Source organism: Podarcis bocagei (genome assembly GCF_964188305.1).
Source record: "Podarcis bocagei genome assembly, chromosome: 10".
Classification (NCBI taxonomy): Eukaryota; Metazoa; Chordata; class Lepidosauria; order Squamata; family Lacertidae; genus Podarcis; species Podarcis bocagei.
Window position 1 is genome coordinate 77,615,101 of NC_138135.1, and position 15,066 is coordinate 77,630,166.

Sequence of the window (15,066 nt, forward strand, 5' to 3'; positions counted from 1 at the left end):
TTAGCCGCCCTGAGCCCGGCTTCGGCTGGGGAGGGCGGGATATAAATAAAATTTATTATTATTATTATTATTATTATTATTATTATTAGTCATCATTTGAAGTGGCTTTTTCACCCAGCCTGTAGGGCTGGTTGCCTGGATCATAGGTGAAAACCTTCCATCAAGCATAGTGGAAACATGGTTTGCTCATTTAATAACCAATCTGTTACTGCGGTTTCTGACTGGCAGAAAAAAATATTGGTAAATAATGTGCACATAAAAAACATCTTAAATACCAGTGTTTTGCCTTTTAAAATGTATTTTGTCAAAAATAGGAAAATTGTGAAAAATGTGTTTTATTTATTGTTCATGTGTTTCAGGTGTGTCTTAACTCTTTCACAAAAGAACATTTCCCAGGATTCTTCCATTGAAAGATTAAAAAAATGAGAGCCATCCCTGAAACTCCTTTGAATTTGCAATGTACATCTGTTGCCTTCTTTACTTTTAATATTTATATTTATATATGTGTATATTTAATATGCAGAGATGATGCAATCCTTGGCTCAGCGGCCAGCTCCAGCAAATACCAACAGGGAACGGCGGCCTCGTTATCAGCATCCAAAGGGAGCACCTAATGCCGACCTAATCTTTAAAACTGGTGGAAGGTAGGTATTCTAGAAACAGGATGGTTATTGCATTGTTTTCAACTTCTTGCAGCTTTCACTATTTCAAACATAAAAAACCCTTAGGATAGAAGTGATAATATGCTAATTCTTTCAGGGGTTAAGTGCTTCATGTCTCTGCTTAGAATCTTGGGTTGATAGGACCATCGCCTTGTTATCATTGGTTACAGCTAGCTACATTCTAAATAGATTATATACCTCTGTAAGTAACACTACTCCTTATAAGTTGCTTCATGCTGTAAAACCCAAGTTGGGACATTTGCGTGTGTTTGGATGTAAATGTTTTGTGCATGTTCAAGCAGAGACATGCAGGAAACTCTTCAAGGGGGTTAGAATGTACATTTCCTGGTTATGATTCTCAAACAAAAGGGTATATAGACTGTGGGTCTCTAAAAAGCAAAAGTGTAATAGTGAGTAGAGATATCATTTTTCATGAGCGCAAGTACAAGGTAGACAAAATACTTCTGAAGTGTGTCTTCCTTCAAGTCAGAGATTATCTCAAAGAGAGACACAGAAACAAACTGAAAAATCAAACAGGCGGTTAAGAGACAAACCGCAGTGAGTGAAGAAACCTTTCAGGATAGAGAAACTGATGTTAAGGCAGAACCTGAAACAGTGAGTACTCCTATTTTAAGATGTTCTGAAAGAGGAAGGAGAGCACCTGTACATGATCAGAGTGAATTTCAAAACTATCAGACTACACATAAAGCAGTGATGGCCAAACTCAACCCTCCAGCTGTTTGGGGACTACAATTCCCATCATCCCTGACCATTGGTCCTGTTAGCTAGGGATGATGGAAGTTGTAGTCCAGAAACAGCTGTAGGGCCAAGTTTGGCCATCACTGACATAAAGCAATGAAAGTAGCTTATGAACCAGAATGCTTTGAAAAAAATGATGATATGGAACCGAAATTAGCAAAGTGTTGGCTTAATGCTATGTCAGGGGTAATGGAAGCAATGCATAAAAATGAAACTTGAGAACTTGTACCTTTACCTGAAGGGAGAAAACTCATCAGTTCCAAATGGGTGTTTACAGTGCCCAAATCTACCCTGGACATTTATGCTACCCAGGTGTCTGATTCTGGCAGACAGGCAGTCCTAACCTCAGCTGATGGATAGGGAGTCAGAGGACATCGTTAAACTTATTCAAGATACCCACCAAAATGGAAATCCAGTTCTTTTTTTCTATCTTTTTATTTCAGTTTGTCTGTGTTGCTGTTGGTGGTGGAACTGAAATGGTGACTTATCCAATGACATTTGAACTGGGAGCTTCCTGGTTTTCACACTTAGCCTTGGCAGCAGCACGCACCATTTGCCGCTTTCTGTTCACTTCAATTCCTTCTCTTGAATTGGTCCCTTTGCCCAGCAATTCCTGTCCAGAGGAGCAGCAATAGCTGTTATAGGGCTCAATTCAAGTCACCTTGGGGGTTATTCCTTACCAGTCTCTGTATTGGGGGGAGAAATGAAATCACATTAATGTCTCCAAAAATATGCAATGTCTGTTTTAGTTCATGATCATAATTGTGAATCCATTGTCTAACCATAGTCATTATCTATGGTGTAACAGAGCAGTTGCAGTGTAAAATTACAGTGGGGAGGGGGATTTGGAAATTAAAATTGACCTTTGTCAAAGGTACTACTTTGAGCCTCAAAAAAGATGAAATAGGATAACTTTAAGTTGCTTTGGTAGCCTCTTGGCTGAAGAGCAGGGTATAAAATGCTTTAACTAAATAAGTATATTGCAGAAGAATGCAGTTCATAAAGAAACTAGAGCACTTCTCAATTTCATTATCATTCCTATTTTTTTAATATGATCAGGCGAGAGAGAGGGAACAGACAGCGCCGAAGCTGAGATTAGTCACGGAAACAGAAAGAAAAGTGAGTTTTGGGGGAGGAGGGCTCCAGCTATAGGTCCAGTTCCCATGTCACATTAAACCATTTAATGTGAAAGAGCAGCATGTTGGTGCACACTGCTCAAAAGTTCCTGCTGCATATCTACCCTGCTCCTGCCATGCCATGAATGCAACAAGCCAGTGTGGCCCATTGTTTTGTCTGAACCTAGGGTTGTGGTTTATTTCCTCCAACCAACCATGAACAGTAACCACAGTTAGTTTGCGGGGGGTGGGGGGAACCAACCACAAGTCCAGATTTGAACAACATGACTGACCAGACTTGGCCTTGCTTGACTGATAGCTTACCAGGAGCAAGGGGCATGTGCTGTAGGAGGTTTTGAGCAGCATGCACTAGCATGTTTCTTGTTGACATTAAACCATTGCACTACGGTTTAATGTGCCATAGAGTATAGAAGGTTACTCTAGTAGTCAACGTGGCATTTTAAGGTAAGGGATACCGGCAGAGAGGCTACAGTAGACCACACAAGACACCAAAAATAATCAGTTCACCCAAATATACCTTTTTCAAAATATGTCTGTGTGGGTTTGAACTTCATATTTGAAAGATCAGCTCCTATTCAGCTTTGAATGTTAGATATACTTGCAGGAAAAAATGTGACTTGGGAACAACAGCATCTAAGCCTTGGATTCTAATGGTGGAAGTCAACTTCCAGCTGTTCCTTCTATACAAGCATTGCAGCTTGTCAGATGGAATTCTCCCCCCTCCTGCCTAGGTATGCTGTTCTGAGGGAGCTCCCATCTCAGTTTCAGGAGGAGGGAGCTCTTGGGCAGGACTTCCACTGATGGGGCTGGTTAGCTGACTCCTGTCCTAAGGACTGAATCAGCGAACTGAGGGTTAGGGTTGATTTTATACATGGCACACTAACACAGTTTTGTTCTGTTATTTAAAAAAAATGGGAATGCAAAAAAAAAAAAAAGAAAGACCCACGGAGGGCTGGTCAAATCCAGCTCCCCACCTCTGACATAGATTGTGGAGTGCTGAGGTAGAACAATTGTCAGGTTGCACATGCCTAAGAATGTTATTAGATCCTGGTCCTTGAAGAACCTTGCAGTAAAACCTCATTATTGTAGTCAGGTCTGAGACTACACTGTAAAATAAATAAATAAATAATAAATAAATCTACTGCATTGAGAAGCTGTATTCTGCCCCATGTATAAATTATGCAGATTTGCAACATTTATCCTGTTTCTTTCAGTCATGGGGGTAATCACAGAGTCCTGGAGAGAGAAGCTCCAGCCTGACCACTTGAAATTTTATTGAGCTGCTCTTCTGGGCGTCTGATATTTTCACCAGAAGTTCTTTGTTGTTGATATGCATTTCCTTTGTCTTTTCTCTTCTTTGTTAGGAGACGTTGATCCAGCAGCAAGCGTCATTTCATTAGGCCCTGTATCTCCAATGTTGTGGATTAGTGGAGTCCTCCAGCAATTAAACGAGAGCAGCAGACACATCTGAGCATGTCGGTCTAGAGAGTTCAGAATCGAAAATCTGGGACAGGCTGGAGCCATAGAGCAGATACACCAGCCTCCACTAAAAACAGAAAAAGCGGAAGCTCCCAGTCACAGCCTACCAAACAAACAAAAAGCATCTTGTTATGGAACCATGTGAGGATTAATCTTCTCATGAGAATGGAAGCAAATAAATGAGATGGTTAACTTTACCAGTGAGCAGTTCAGTTACAACAAAGCGCAACTTAAAAAAGATGGATTACGCTGGAATGGAGACGGTCTTGATGGCAAAGTATGGGGGAAAGCAAACCTAATAGGAGTGGCATTTTCTCTGAATTGGGCATGGCATGTCAGGAGAATATTAATCCGGGGCTCCAGTCTGCATTAGAGAAGTGGTAGAGCAAGAGGTAATTATCGTATAGTAAACCCCAACATGCAGGGTAAAATAGACAGCACCTGATTTACCAAAACACCAGATATTCCACGAGAAAGAGGATTTTGTTTCAAGGGGGAAACCCTTTCTCTGCATGTGTTGCGGGAGGGGGAAAGTGATGAAGGGAGCAGATCCAGGGAAGTGGGATGGTCTACTGAAGGTCAGAGTGGATGGGAAGGTAAGAGAGCATTGATCCAAAGTTGCTTCAAACAGCCTGATGCCAGCCTAAGAAAGGATCTAGAGGAGCTCGTTAAAGCATCATTGAAAACCAAAATGTGCCAATCAGCATGACAGACAGATGCCGAGAAGTGGAGTTGAACGTTCTGTTGACTTTCATGGGTTGATAAGCCTCTGTGTCTATATTTTAAAACACAAGGAAAAATTAGCTGGCAACAAGTAGAATTTTTATTTTTCTAAATGGAAATGAGGTTTCTGGGTCAGTTTCTGACAATCTTGTTTGTTAGTACAGTTCTGGGGATTTTTTTGTTTGTTTGCTTTCACGTAGGTCTAGTACATTCAGTTAAAGAGCACATCTGTATGCTAAAAATTCTGAACTATTTTAAAATTCTTTTTACCTCTGTTGAGTTCTGCATGTAGAATTTAAAACGAAACTTGTACAACTTGTTACGTTTCACACTTGCGTACACACAGTCAGAAATGCCGCCCGATCTTCACCAGCTTCAGAAAACTGATCTTTGCCGATGCTGCAATAAAGTGTTGTAATTTAGAATTGGGGTGGTGTTTTTTGTCTTTGTGTCCCGTTTTATGACTGGTGCTTTAGTATCTGGTTCATTGTTGAAAGATTTTTACAGGAAATTGATGTGCATCTCCGTCCCCTTAAACGTGAACAGCCAGCTAGCAGCTGGAGATTTCTGGATTCCCTCGTGCACAATTCCCACCTTAGGGGTTTGGGGATAGTTCTATCTTCTCTAGATGGTACATAGGACCATTAATATGGATTAATGCCCCAAATTCTGCTGCTGGAGAGCTGTCTTTATCTTAAAACATAGCAGAACCTCTTGGGTAAGTTTTGCAATTAATAGTTTCTGCCCCTGCTTTAATTTACTTTGCACTGTATTTTGATTCCTAATACTACTTTCTTTGCTGAAACTGATTTGGCTGTTTAACAATGAGAGGAAGCCTGTGTGCTGCTCATGCACTGGCCTCTATGTTTGAATTCAGAGAACCTAATGAAACCATTGACTCAAAGGTACAAGGTTGTATTTCTCAATTTAGGAAATTTTCCTGAAAGTGTTGTGTGGTAGCATTGGCTGGAACTGAAGATGTTCCAATCACTTAGAAGCTTAGAAATAGCAAATACAAGTGTGGGAATTCTCAAAACCTGACCATATATTGTTCTGTGGGGTTTAAGCAATGTGTTCAGTTAGTGTTCTGTGAGACTTAAAAGAATAGGAGGAGGTGTATCTTCTCTGTGCCTGGAACCACAAATGGAGGTAAGGCGTAGGAGGAGAAAGGTTCAGCGCCATTTTCCTGTAGCTCCTTACTGTTAAAGACACCAGATTACCTGCTTTTTGTATGAATAGGATGACCATTTTGAAAATAGTGCTTGGCACAGTTGCATCTTTGGGCCCTAACTTTCTCTACCATCTTCCCTAGCATGACCACTGAACGTAGCTGGTGGTTGGAATCTCATTCTTGCCAACTGACTTGCCACCACTAGGCAGGCCTCTGAGCTCCTAACTGCTTGAGCACAAAAGGAGGTGAAGGTGTCTGTGATTCTGCATAATTCCAAGCAGGCTTCTCTTAAAAGCAGGTGGCATTTAATTGGCACAACTGATCTGGATAAATTATTCCCCTTGTTTAAGCCAGTTGGGCAACTAGCTAATCTCAGTTTGCAAGACTTTCCTCTAACACAGTCTATCTTGGCAGCAGTTTCCGCTTGGCGTGCTTTTCATAATTAGCCTCTCTGCTGTCCCTTCCCAGAGTCACATTTGAGTAAAATGTTGTGTGAAGTCATTCCTGAGGCCAAGTTCAAACATGGTGCATTTCCAGTTGACAGGAATATTGTGCACACTGAGATCCAGTGATGCTGCAGTTGGTTTTTCCAAGTGTATGTTCCTGGTGTTATGGAAAAGGCAAGAGGCTTTGGCGTGGCTGCTTTGATTGCTGTGTTCAAAACATTTCTGCGTTCAGATAAACCTTGGCAAAGGTCACCTTTAAGAGAACTACTTGCAAACTTGTGGGATTTTTTTTAACGTGATTGCATAAATAATAAAAGTTCTAAGAATCACTCCTAATAGGGAAATCAACAGCTGAGTGCGTCCAGGCTTGCTGCCAAAAATGAGGCCACTAAGAAGCAAGGGAGGTATCAGGCATGCTAGGAGGGGACCCTCAGGGTTTGCAGAAGTACAGAATACACTGCAAAAACAATGAAGGTACAAAACAAAACTCCTAGCCTGAGAACATGCTCCTTCATGCAATGTAGGGTGATAATGATTAGGAAAGAAAAATGGTATATGGGGTAGGTGGGAAAGGAGAAGAAGGGAGTCCTTTTAAAAGCAAAGATACATGGCAACATGTCTCATTACTGTATGCATAACTAATGTGCACATAAGAGCCATGTATGATGTGCTGTGTGTATGCCTGCTTGATGACCATATATAAACACACACACATACTGTAGACAAGCTTGCTTGTCATTTCTAGAGGCTGAATCTCGGAGAATCTTAACCTGGGTGCACATGTGTGCAAAGACACATGCATAAACACTCTGTGCTGCAAGCTGGCTAGGAGTTACTGTTGCTTGCTGCTGTTGCTTGCTGTTCAAAAGTACAGAGGAAATCTTAGCCTTTCCAAGTGAGAAATAAAGGCTACATTGCTATGCCACACCTCCCTACCCTCTTGGCTTCCTCCTTTTTACCACCCTTCTTTGATGAAGTATACAGTGGTATCCTGGGTTAAGAACTTAATTCGTTCTGGAGGTCCGTTCTTAACCTGAAACTGTTCTTAACCTGAGGTACCACTTTAGCTAATGGGGCCTCTCACTGCCGCCGCACAATTTCTGTTTTCATCCTGCAGTTCTTAACCCAAGGTACTATTTCTGGGTTAGCGGAGTCTGTAACCTGAAGCTTCTGTAACCCAAGGTACCACTGTAGTTGAAATCCCATGATGAGGTCTGAATCCCGATTGGAAGGGATCCAAATGGTCCGCATCTTCCAGGTTGTTCAGCAACCACCCTCTCAATCACCTTGCCCAAGAATGGAAGATTTGAGACTGGGCGATAGTTCACCAAATTGGCCGGGTCCAAAGATGTTTTTTTAAGAAATGGTTTAATAGGCACTTCTTTCAGTGGGTTTGGGAAGACTCCCTCACAGAGGGAAGCATTCACCACCTCGCAGAGCCCATCGCCCAGACCTCCTCGGCTTGCTTTTATTAGCCAGGATGGGCAAGAATCAAGGTCAGTTTCACTCGTCCAAGCAGCCTGCCCGCATCCTCATGTGGACCACATTTGCTCTGACCAATTGAACGCATAGTCTTAGCATATCGGCTTGGGATAAAAGCAACTGTCTAATGCTGAAACATATTTTTACACTTTCCCCCACCAGGATTACAATTGGTTTCAGAATGCTGCTCAGACTCTTCAGAGATAAGTTCTCAAAAAGGAAAAAAGTGAACAAATGTTGAAGTTTTAACATTGCCAATTCAAATTATTTCCACAGAGTTGCTAACTGCTCAGAAAGAACAAAGCCAGACTTGTTCTTAGGCTGTTGACAGCATCTCTGATATGCAGAAATCAGCAAATGAGGTGTTTCTCAGCAATCGGGTAAATATTATCGCCTGCTAATATTTACATAACAAAGTGTTACGGCACAGAGTAGAAAACCTGAGGTACTGCTAGCTTAAAAAAAAAATTAAAAAATGTTGAAACAACTTGTTTGTCCTCCTTTCCCCTGTCCAAATCTGGGATTAGCCTTGAGTTATGTTTCTTGAGTATAAATTTCTCTAAATTTTTGAATGAATTGGAACATGAAAGCCATTACTCATATTTTGGCTTTACTGGTCTTTGACCCTATAGATGCAAACCACTGGACCATGCTGGTCCTGCCTTGGAATGTATGACATATGTAACATAAGCTGTCTGCTGATGAATCAGAACTGAATGTTAGTGCTAACTTTCTTTAAAACAGAATATATAGTTACAACATAAGACAAAGCAGGAAATGCAGAGCCCGTCCCCAGTGATGTTTTATTACTGATGCTGCAGTAATAGTGCATTCATGGTGGAATTATGCAAGACTGTCGAGACATCATTCTACTTGATTAGTTGTTCTGTGATGCTTCCCCAATGCTGCCATATTACCACCCTTGGCGGGGGGCGGGGTGTGATACACCTGCGTTGTAGTGCAATGAAAGCAGGACAAAAAACCAAACCCAGAACATTTCTGGTCTGAAAAGTTGCAGGATTTCAGCAGGATATTACGAGACATAAACAAACAAATAACAAACAAACAAATGAGACATGTCCACCACAAACAATACTGCATCTATGCCCCAAGACCATCTCCATGAATGCACAATTACAAAGGACCTTTGGAGGGTCCTGTCACTGCAACAGGGGCACCACAAATTTAAGAAGAGTTCCCTACCAGGACAGACTTTGCTCGTGTGCTGAAGACATCGATTCCATAAAACACATTTTGTTGCACTGTGCAAAATATGAGCAAGCCAGGGCTGAACTGATACTACCCTTGCTGGTACCTTTCGCGGGAAAATCAGAGGCTCACTATGTCAGGTTCCTATTGGAAGACCGGACAAACGCTAGAACATTAGCAGTGGCAAAGTTTTTATCGGTGGTTGCAAGAACCAATGATCCCTATATTCTGAACAAAATGCTTGTTTAACCTGGAGGTAGGCTGTATGAATTGTGCATTGCTTTGTAACGATTTGTTGGGTCTCTGTTGTTGTATTTAAATCAGCTTTGTACTGGGGGAAGCTAAAAGGCCGGTATTAGTTTTGTTAAGGACTCGCCCCCTCCATCAAGAGCTTTTAGTTAGGCTAGGAAAGAAGCAATGGCCAAGAAAAGCTGCCCCTCTTAAAACAGCAGACATGGATTATTTGTCAGACTTGCAGGAAAATTATACCACAGCCCTGGCACAGAGGCACATTTCTTTTCTTTCCCCCCTTGCCAAATTGTAAATCCAATCACAAGCAGGAAGTGTGAAAGTTCGCATATTCCTGCAATTTAGAAGGACAGAAGAAACAGATGCTACAGACTGAAGCGCAACCAGATGCACATCAAATACAGCTCTTTTGCTGTGATGTGTCCGCATCTAACCACCAAGGGGCAGTCTTGCTAGAGAAATGATGGCCAGGCAAGATTTATGTTCTCAGGGCTAATGAAGGTCTGCACAGTATCAGGCAATCTTGATAGCACTTCTTCTTGGAGTCTTCCGCTTTCCTGCCCTGGCAGCCATGCAACAATCCCAAAGATTCTGCGCTCTCTGCCACCTTTCCTCTACCCAGAAAGGAAGCCATAGTAATATTTGAAGTAATGGCACTTTTCTTATATTTTCCTGTTCTTCTCCCAAACACCTCAGCCTTTTACTGTTTTCCGCCCTCCTGCTTTGCCTCCTTGCCTAATGAAGCAGAAACCCAAGACCAGAAGCAAACCATTGGTGGTGGTAGTAAGCTACTGAGGGCAAACATGTGAAAGGAATGGGCCTGGGATGTTATTTAAACTGTGCTCTGACTAAATTTAGTCCTTAACGCCTTAGTTATAAATTTCAGAAATGAAAAGTCCCTTCCTCCCACCCAAAAAACTGTAGGTTTTGAGAGAGAGAGTAATATATATATAATCTGTGGATTTCTTTAATGAATTTTATATTGATTGTAACAAAACCTCTAGGTGGTTTACATGAAATGTTAAAATTATAATTAAAACAGAAAACAAGTAATTAAAACATATTTTAAAATTATTAAAATTAGCTGTTAACTAATATTTTTATTTAACAAAATTGATTTGTCTTGGAATCAAAATGAAAGCCACTGACCACTAAGGTTATGGTTGATGTCCAATTAAATCATACTTAGACTAGACCCATTGAAATCCATGGATGTAACTTAAACCCATTAATTTCAAAGGTTCTATTCTGAGTGTGACTTCATTGGGTTTCACCATATATTCATTTCCATCAAGGGTACTTCCTAGCTAACCCACTACAATGGTAAATCCAGATTAAAAGGTTGTTGGATGTTTCTTTAAAATTTTATTCCATCTTAAACCTTGGGGTTGGCTTTCTTCTGAAGGTAAGATAATGCACAATGTTTCATTGATTTACTGGAACTCTGCTTCCAGGCCAGGTGTCTATTCTAGGCTTCTGCTGGTGAGGAACAGGGGCGAAAAATCGCTGAAACCATTAACTTCATGCTAATTCTAAAACACTTTTTTTTGCCTGCTAGTAAGCCAGGTGTTCCCCATCCTGTATTTGTGCATCTGCTTCTTCCTGCCTAAGTGCAGAACCTGACATTTGTTCCTATTGAAATTAATTTTGTTAGCTTATGTCCTGTTCTCCAGTCTGTTAAGGTCATTTTGAATTCTGATTCTGTTTTCTGCCACATTAGCTACCCCTCCCAGATTCGTGACATCTGCACATGTGATGAGCATCCCCTCAATTCCTTCAACCAAATTGTTTATAAAGACGTTGAACCCTGCAGCACTCCACTTGTCACTTTTTTCCAGAATGATGAGGAACCATTAATGAGTAATTGGTGGGTTCAGTCAGTCAACCAGCTACAAATCCACCTAACAGTTACCTCGTTCAACCTACATTTTACCAGCTTCCTTGCAAGAGTATCGTGGGGGACTTTGTCAAAAGCTTTGGTGTCATTCCATCAAAAAAAGAAATGAGATTGGTCTCGCATGACTTATTTCTGAGAAACCCATGCTGGGACTTAGTAATCACAGCATCCTCTCCTAAGTCCTCACAGACCGACTGTTGAATTATCTGTTCTAGGACCTTCCCTTGCTTCGGTGTCAAGCTCTCCAGTCGGTAGTTACCTGCGCCTTCCTTCCTTTTGAAGATGGGGACAACATTTGCCCGCCTCCAGTCTGTGGGGGCCTCACCTATTATTTAATAATTCTCAAAGATCATAGACAAAAGCTTCTAGTTGATTGTACCCAGTTTCCTTGGGGTGGAACTTGGTATTTTCCATGGAATTCTTGAATTTTATTGGATGTTGCTTGTTAGACTACTTAATGGTACTTTGTGCCATTTAGGTTGTATCTATCTATAATCTCTGGCTTTCCCTTGGTATCAGAAATTCCAAAAGGACTGGTACTGAGAATAAGGTGTATTACTTGAATACTCCCCCCCCCTTTGTGTGTGATAAGCACATTTGGGGCTTTCCTCAAATTCTTATTAGGATGTCCTTCAAGGCATCATCTTTGAATAGACTTTGGATGGGGTCTGTGCTTCTCAGTGCTACAGCCACAAGCTCCAGCGTGCCACCACTTGCGTAGCTATCGCATGAACCGCAAATCAAATTATATCCAAGATTGTTTCTGTAATCAATGTTACTGCCTTGATTAACATATGGAATGTTTGTCTCACCATATTTTAAATGTGCTGTGGATTTTTTATAAGATCTTCTAGGCACTTATGGAATTTGAGGCAGTGCAGGATGTGCACTTGGAGAGGGCAGCTGTGGCTTTTCTTAAGAGGCAGTTGAGATCATCTTGAAAGGGTCATGAAGTCAGAGTCAAAGGCCGTGGTCCCCAACATGGAGCACACACCCTACAGTGAGGAGGGGATTCTGTACCTCCTTCCCACAATGACCGGCTTTCCCCCTGTTCTGTCCTCATGATAAGGCAAAATTGTGGCTTTCTTCAATAGTACAAACATAAATTGTTTTTTAATTCTGGCAGGTTTTGGAATGTTGTGACAAATTTTGGGTGTGTGTGTGAGAGAGGGGTGTATTTCCTTATTTTGCAAAGTCCTATTCTGTGATTTCCTTTGTTCCTACTTTTTTCTTGCTAGTGCACTGGTCCATGCCCTAATATTGCCTCTGCACAAGAACACTGAACTAGCATACCATCTGTAGTTTATTTTTGTTTATTTTTGATTGCCTCAAATATTATTTGTGTGAGGTGTGCCCCCCCCCGTTGGCCTTGCTAATGGTGGGTTTTCTCTGCCAGTGAGGGACACCAGTAAGCTGGTCATAGTCCCACCCAGAGGTGTTTCACGGGTCCTAAGCCTTTCCTGTATTTGGTTTACTGAAAGTAATCGAAAGGCATTAAAAAAGGCAAAATCATTGGGAGACAAAAATTGTATCAGATGAGTGCTGATTAAAAACAGACTTTTAATTATGATACCTTTTATACTGTATGTATAACATGAAACTCTAAAATGACAAAGACTTTAAAATAATTTTAATTGATTTTTATGAAATGGCATCAAGTCAACAACGTGAAGGATGGGAGGACATGGAAGAAGTTGAGAGCAGAATAAGCAAATATACTTTCTAGGGCTGAGACACACCTGTTCTTTATGTAAACAGAGAGATCAAGAATGCATCTAGCGCCTCAGAAACCACATACTCTTCCAAACAACTGGATAATACTTGTTTTGAATATACACTATACCTGCTTTCTTCAGGCTGATGCCTTCCAGGGGTTTTGGACTACAATTCCCATCATCCCCGATTATTGGCCATGCTGGTTGGGCCTAATGGGAGCTGGAGTCCCACAGAACAACTGGAGGGCACTGCAGTGGGAAAAGGTTAGCTAAACTACCCTGAATTAATTTTGACTTTTATTAGAGACAATATTCTGTCTTCAAATTATTGTTGAAGGAATTTGAGCTGTTTTCCTTATCATGGAGAATAATTTTTATGTACATATAATATAGCTGTCTTTTATTGTGATGCACTATTGTTTTGTTCTACTGGTACTGCAAGTTCTGCAGCCGTCGTCCCTGCCCCCCCCCCCATGATCTATTCAAGAGGGAGGGAAGGTGAGAGAGAGTGCCTCCAGCACATGATAGGGATTACAAACAGACCCACACAAATTGTGAGTCACCAGTTCAAAAACAGCCCACCAGCTCTGCGTGGTGCCTGCAAGGAGCTCAGTAAACCACCTGCTTTTTTCGGTGGGGGGTCTCAGAACCTGGCAAGCCGCACCATACAAACTGATGGGAGTTGGGGCATCAGGCAACATTTCCCATTGGGTGCCTGTACATCTACCATTGCTGTCATACAGAATTTATGTATGCTTTTCTGATTTAAATTGTGAGGGATTGGCTTTGAAATTCAAAATTTTCACAAAGATGGATTGGCATCCTTTTCACTGCAATAGAGCTTGCGCTATTATGGCTCTCAAAGATCAGGGCTGCAAACATTCACACTGCTAGGCTGTTTGATACTATTAACTTCAGTGGAGTTTAAACAGCAAAGCTGTGTACAGAATTGCAAGTCAGGTTACCCATGCAGTTTTCTACAGTTGAAAACAAATTGTAATTTATGGCTGTAACCTTAAACCAAAAGTATTGCTAGGGCCCCACAGTGGTCAATGGGATGCCTATGTGTTCTGACTTCTAGGTTTATATATTGTCTTTCATGTGACTGAAAGATCTACAATTATGAGGAGCTAGCAAAGCTAACTTTCGGATACATGGAGGTCTACAGAGAAATCAAGCATATAGTCTAGCGTGGTCCTGAATATCCAGGCTGCCTTATTCCCAGAGCAATGAATCACAAAACCATTTTTGCTGCACTATATTTTGAAAATAACCCAGTTCTATTCATTGCTCCTTTGTGAGATGCTACAGGAAGTTAATGGGAGTAAGAGGTGTCTGGGCCAGGAGCCTGAAGTTGCAAGATGAATGAGCTAAATACTTCTGTAAAGCAGAGCCGGTGGGTGCAGCTGAACCTATATAAATCACTCCACCTAAATTAGGCTGTGAAGAAAAAAGAAGAAAAAACAAAAACCCCACAAGATGGTAAGTATTACAGACAGAATAAGCAAAAAGGACTGTAATTCAGCAGCTAAAATTCAACAGTTAGCTTAATTGAACTTAATTCTTCCTTAGTAAACTGACAACCTAGAAGTGTTGGGATGGGCAAGAGATTGGCTTGTTTCCTATGGTATACAATATGTTCTCTCTTCCTGTGCCCCTTAGAATTAATTTGGATTGTGGTGTTCAAAGCGATGCACACTTGTTGGTTGGGAACTGAGATAAGTGGCATTCAATGATCTCAACTCAGTCATTGTTACAAACAGGTTCACACACAGATATCACAGGCTTCTTAGGCTGAGGTTTCCCAACTGGTGTGTGCACAAACACCACTCCTCCTGAAAAGGTAGTGATGGGCTTGTGGAAGTCAAATGCTTTGTAAGATTCAAAACAGCACCCCAAACAAGTGCTTCAACTTTTTGTTCCTGGAGCTAGTAAAATATCACTTGCCACCTCCTTGTTAGGAACAGGCTTTGCAGCCATCAATTCATATGCAAGGAATTGAAAGGGTGCACACAAAGAACACTGAGTAGAGGTTCAAGCAGAGCTTTCCAAACTGTGTGTCAGACGTGTTGGTGTGTCGGCCACAGTGTGTAGGTGTGTCACTTGAATGCTCCCTGCGCTGATCCTGGGGCTGGAAA

The 15,066-nt window shown here is 41.4% G+C and overlaps 2 protein-coding genes across 15 annotated transcripts in view; one reads left to right on the plus strand and one right to left on the minus strand.

Annotated features, from left to right (window-relative positions):
- Positions 1–5,184, plus strand: part of UPF2 (UPF2 regulator of nonsense mediated mRNA decay) — a gene marked incomplete at its 3' end in the record, with an annotated part of 61,787 nt that extends 56,603 nt beyond the window's left edge. For 4 of the 6 annotated variants that reach the window (XM_081210635.1, XM_081210637.1, XM_081210638.1 and 1 more), the window contains 3 exons: positions 524–644; positions 2,481–2,540; positions 3,922–5,184. In XM_081210635.1, coding sequence (XP_081066761.1) covers positions 524–644; positions 2,481–2,514 — 155 coding nt within the window. Of the gene's footprint in view, positions 1–523; positions 649–2,480; positions 2,541–3,921 lie in introns of those variants that run through there. The other 2 variants (XM_081210636.1, XM_081210639.1) reach the window with 2 other exon arrangements.
- LMNTD1 (lamin tail domain containing 1) overlaps positions 1–15,066 on the minus strand; it is a 221,479-nt gene that overhangs the window by 1,839 nt on the left and 204,574 nt on the right. For 5 of the 9 annotated variants that reach the window (XR_014012243.1, XR_014012244.1, XM_081210728.1 and 2 more), the window contains one exon: positions 14,172–14,368. The exons of 2 other annotated variants lie outside the window; for them this stretch is intronic. Coding sequence is in view for 2 of the 7 variants with exons in the window: in XM_081210728.1 (XP_081066854.1) it covers positions 14,234–14,368 (135 nt within the window). In the remaining 5 variants the exon portion in view is untranslated. Of the gene's footprint in view, positions 1–650; positions 2,108–14,171; positions 14,369–15,066 lie in introns of those variants that run through there. 2 more of the 9 variants (XM_081210729.1, XM_081210725.1) reach the window with 2 other exon arrangements.